General features: G+C 38.8%; 1 protein-coding gene and 1 long non-coding RNA gene across 2 annotated transcripts; one reads left to right on the top strand and one right to left on the bottom strand.

The window, feature by feature from the left end:
• Window positions 1-778: 778 nt before the first annotated feature.
• On the bottom strand, window positions 779-3,327 carry LOC105184037 (uncharacterized). Its single transcript, XR_003113111.1, has 9 exons — window positions 3,167-3,327; window positions 3,002-3,064; window positions 2,786-2,930; window positions 2,541-2,703; window positions 2,218-2,433; window positions 1,922-1,984; window positions 1,572-1,711; window positions 1,107-1,273; window positions 779-855 (listed from the first exon to the last, which is right to left on the bottom strand). It is a non-coding gene; the product is annotated as an uncharacterized LOC105184037 (long non-coding RNA).
• LOC112588895 (uncharacterized) lies at window positions 1,209-1,652 on the top strand. Its single transcript, XM_025300219.1, has 2 exons — window positions 1,209-1,305; window positions 1,394-1,652. The coding sequence occupies exons 1-2, from the start codon at window positions 1,212-1,214 to the stop codon at window positions 1,636-1,638; spliced, it is 339 nt and encodes a 112-aa protein (XP_025156004.1). The 5' UTR covers window positions 1,209-1,211; the 3' UTR covers window positions 1,639-1,652.
• Window positions 3,328-3,660: the final 333 nt, after the last annotated feature.

Here is a 3,660-nt window from a genome sequence, read left to right as displayed (position 1 = left end):
CCTTGGCGCAGAACTTGAGGCATCTATCCTCACAGAGACGCAGCAACCACACCTTTCATTGTCTACTAAGATCAGAGAAGTCCAACAGTAAGTTACTTATATTTTCTTTTACCTGAGTGACCTCTTTCGTTTCATTTTTTTATCTTTTCTTCTCCCTCTTTTCTTTTCCTTTCGTTTTACTTCCGTTTTCTATCCTCCTTGGCATTCCTCCTTAATTGTTAAATCAGACGTCAGTGGCCCAATCCTTTCGATCACAGTCGGACATAACGAACACGGAATATTGTTCTGAGTAATCGAGAATCATTGTTCTGAGCGCGATTGTTAACCACATATGTATACGGACACATTATAAAACCTTACAAATTTTATTTCACTGTGAACTTCCGTCTAATCACTAATAAAACAAGTTGTTTGTAATTGTAAACCAATCACGTTTTCCAAATAATTATTCTCAATCAAAAATTCTCCCTTCCCTCAACTGTCGCTCACGGTCCTATCCCAGGTAAAAGGATTCAGTTCCTTGACCTAAATAAAAGACCACCGACGTACGTCTGCGCCAGATAAAGGGGTCATTCCGATCCTTGATCTGTTCCGCAGATTTGTGAGTACGTTGGAGCTTGCGAAAGCAAGCGTCAAGTTGCGTTCCTCCTCCAGGACGTAACAATAGTATAGGATATATTACAGAATAGTATAAATAAGATATTAATTAATCTAACATCGTCAAAAATGTACACGTTCTAATCCTATCGATTCAACATTGGTCAGCGGCTCTCGATGTAATCTTCCCTCTCGACGGACTATTCTATGAAATTCGCAGGTATGTGTATCAGTTTAATCTCCGACGTTAATTTCTCCCTGAAAAAGAAGGAAATTTCACACATCTTAATGAATGCTAAAAGGGAAATCAGTTTGAATCGTGCAATACAATCTCTGAAGGCGAATGCTCCGCGGACTTTAAAAACATTTCATCCGTTACATCAAGATACTACAGCACGATATCATAACGATCGCGGAGTCAACATACACACACATTCTTGCAAGATAATATTCAGAGAGAGAATGACGTTCGCGGACTTGAAAGTGGTAATACTCAAACTGACACCAACCATTAATTCTTCCTGATAATTGGCACGAAGTACGCCCTGATCAGCAATACCAAATTCCACCGGTGTATTCTGTGAGCAGCGGCGAGTTCTCTTGGTATAGGCAGCATGGGATCGACGTTCAACGAGACATTATTCACCTTCTTCTCGACCTGGTTCTCCATTTGCCTCTACAAACAGCAAAAATATTTAGCCAAGAGAAGTGATTATTCATTGTATTTCATTAGTAATAATATTGCTTATCATTAGCAGAAACATATATTCTAACAACTTTTTTTTTTTTAACGAAGTATGGAAATCCTCATGGACACCCAAGGTTATGCAGAGCCTGGATGTGTCGGATTCGTACCGGCTAAAACCACACTCCGGTGCAATTAGGCCATTGTGGAAGATCCCGGAATTGTCAAGAAGAGACACATCGAGATCGTCCACAGCCCGTATAATTACTGAGAAAAAAAGGCTACAAACTGCATTCTGTATTGGCCAGCTTGCTGCGGGAGCTTCTAGGATGAAGAGAGGCGTCTCGCGAGGATGATGCGCGCAAGAGTTTCGGTGAGTGCAGATGCACTTCCGGATCCTCCCCCACATCATCCGAAACCAAAAAGAACCTATGAAAAAAATATGGGCATTAGTTAATTAGCTAGTACTCAGAAAATAAAAACAAAGGAAGTAACCTGTGCAACAACAGAAAATAAAATAAAATACAATGGTAAAATAAAATATTGCACAGAAAATTGAGTACCTACATAAAAACATTAGTAGTAATATGAAAATAAAATAAAGACACTTATCAAAATATCTTCAATTCGCCTACGCACGCGTTCAGAGTCGGGCCGCTTCTCCTCTATTTTCCTGGCTTCTATCTGGGCTTCACTTTCATACTAGACAAAACAGATTAGGAAACATTAGAAACAAGTTGATGCATATTGCCAGCAAACACTATGTTATATGTAACGTACATGTTAGTTGTAATTTTCTATTCAACAATGTAACTATTATATAAGACACGTGTTATATAACAGTTACATTGTAGAGTAGAAAATTACAACTAACATGTACGTTATATGTAACATTGTTTGCCGCATAGTTGCTACAATGGAAACTTTCAACTTACATTTTATATTCTTAGGTGCTCGGTTCCTCCATGTTGTCCTCTTCCTCTTCCTCATCGTTCCACAAGTTATCCTCCGCCCTCTTCCTTGCGGCTGTTGGACGTGGACCACGCATTCGTTGGCGTGTCTCTCCTTCGTTATCCGAAGAGCCTCCCTCATTTGCTTCTGGAACTCGGATCTCAGGGGCCTGTCAAAATGACGATTCCTACAAATTGCATCTAGAAAACAGGCGCAAAGCGTATGGAAAATAAGTATACCATTACAGTAAGTTGTTTTTCACAAACTGAATGAAATATGGTATCATTAATAGATAAAAATTCTTTACCATATATGGCTCGTGCCAATCGAGTGTCATATAATGCTCGGCGTTCTTTCTCGCGGCCGAACCACGTAAAACGTGTTATTAGGGCGTCGGACACTGCTTCCTTGAGACACAACTGTGTAGCTTCCTTGAGGTTGAAGCCACCAACGTAATGTAAATAAGTTACCTGGAAAAAGTGACATTTTAATATAATGTAACCAATTCCTTCTTACAGCAATTCTGCTGCGAAAAGTTGTAATCTTACTTACCGCTTCCGAATAACGTTATTCATCCTCGTTTTCAAAAGCATCCATTTCTTCCATTGTTGTAATGGGTAGTCTATGCGGCTTTGCTGGTGCACAATGGCGCTCTTGGACACATTTGAGAATTTTCTGCTGTGTTGTTTCAATTCTCCTGCAAGCAACAATATGAAAAATTGTCAGAATATTTAACATTACGCATTATACAATATATGCAATACGTACTTCATTATCGCTTCTATGTTGCTAATTTTTTCTTCCACTGCGCTTATTCGTTCCTCTAGCTTGCTACAATTATACATAAATATTAATGAGTACATCCTATCTACACTGGTAAATTTTCTGCCATTCATTTAGATCAATGAGAGAAGATTCCTATTTGTATTATACCTTGTATTGGTACTTTCCTTTTGCACGATACTTTCCTTCTGCACGGCGGCGGTCCTCTGTGTATAATTCGTTTCTAGTCCTTGATGTTCACGTTGTTGTTGGGTTTTTTCTCCTTGGATGATATTCTGTAACTCACATAAAGTGTTATTAGTATAATATGGTATATCACATTCTAAACGTTGTGTAAAACTTTGTGCCCTACTGAGTGGTTGTAGGTATGGAGGATATTCTAAATGTGTGTATGTCTGTGCATGTGTTGTATATTCTGAATGTGATTGTGTATGTGCAGAATAATGTAAATTTGTATGTCTATGCGTATGTGAGGTGTTATTGTTTTGTGCTTGTGTCTGTGTGTGTGAGATATATGTGCCAGAGTCTGTGTTAGTAAATGTTTGTGTTGATGTAGGGTGTTGTAGGGAGTTAGAAAGTACTTAATTTTCTTTTTCAATAATCCTGCTGATGTCATTGATGTCATCCTCCACTGTTCCTGGTGT

Source organism: Harpegnathos saltator, unplaced genomic scaffold (assembly GCF_003227715.2).
Source record: "Harpegnathos saltator strain DR-91 unplaced genomic scaffold, Hsal_v8.6 scaffold336, whole genome shotgun sequence".
Classification (NCBI taxonomy): domain Eukaryota; kingdom Metazoa; phylum Arthropoda; class Insecta; order Hymenoptera; family Formicidae; genus Harpegnathos; species Harpegnathos saltator.
This window is presented reverse-complemented; position numbering and strand designations above follow the sequence as displayed.

What these genes read in the sequence shown, in the direction of transcription:
- LOC112588895 (XM_025300219.1), top strand. Translation starts at nt 1,212, where the DNA reads ATGGGATCGACGTTCAACGAGACATTATTCACCTTCTTCTCGACCTGG. An exon ending in AAAATATTTAGCCAAGAGAA is followed by an intron (nt 1,306 to 1,393) that starts GTGATTATTCAT and finishes TTTTTAACGAAG; the next exon opens with TATGGAAATCCTCATGGACA.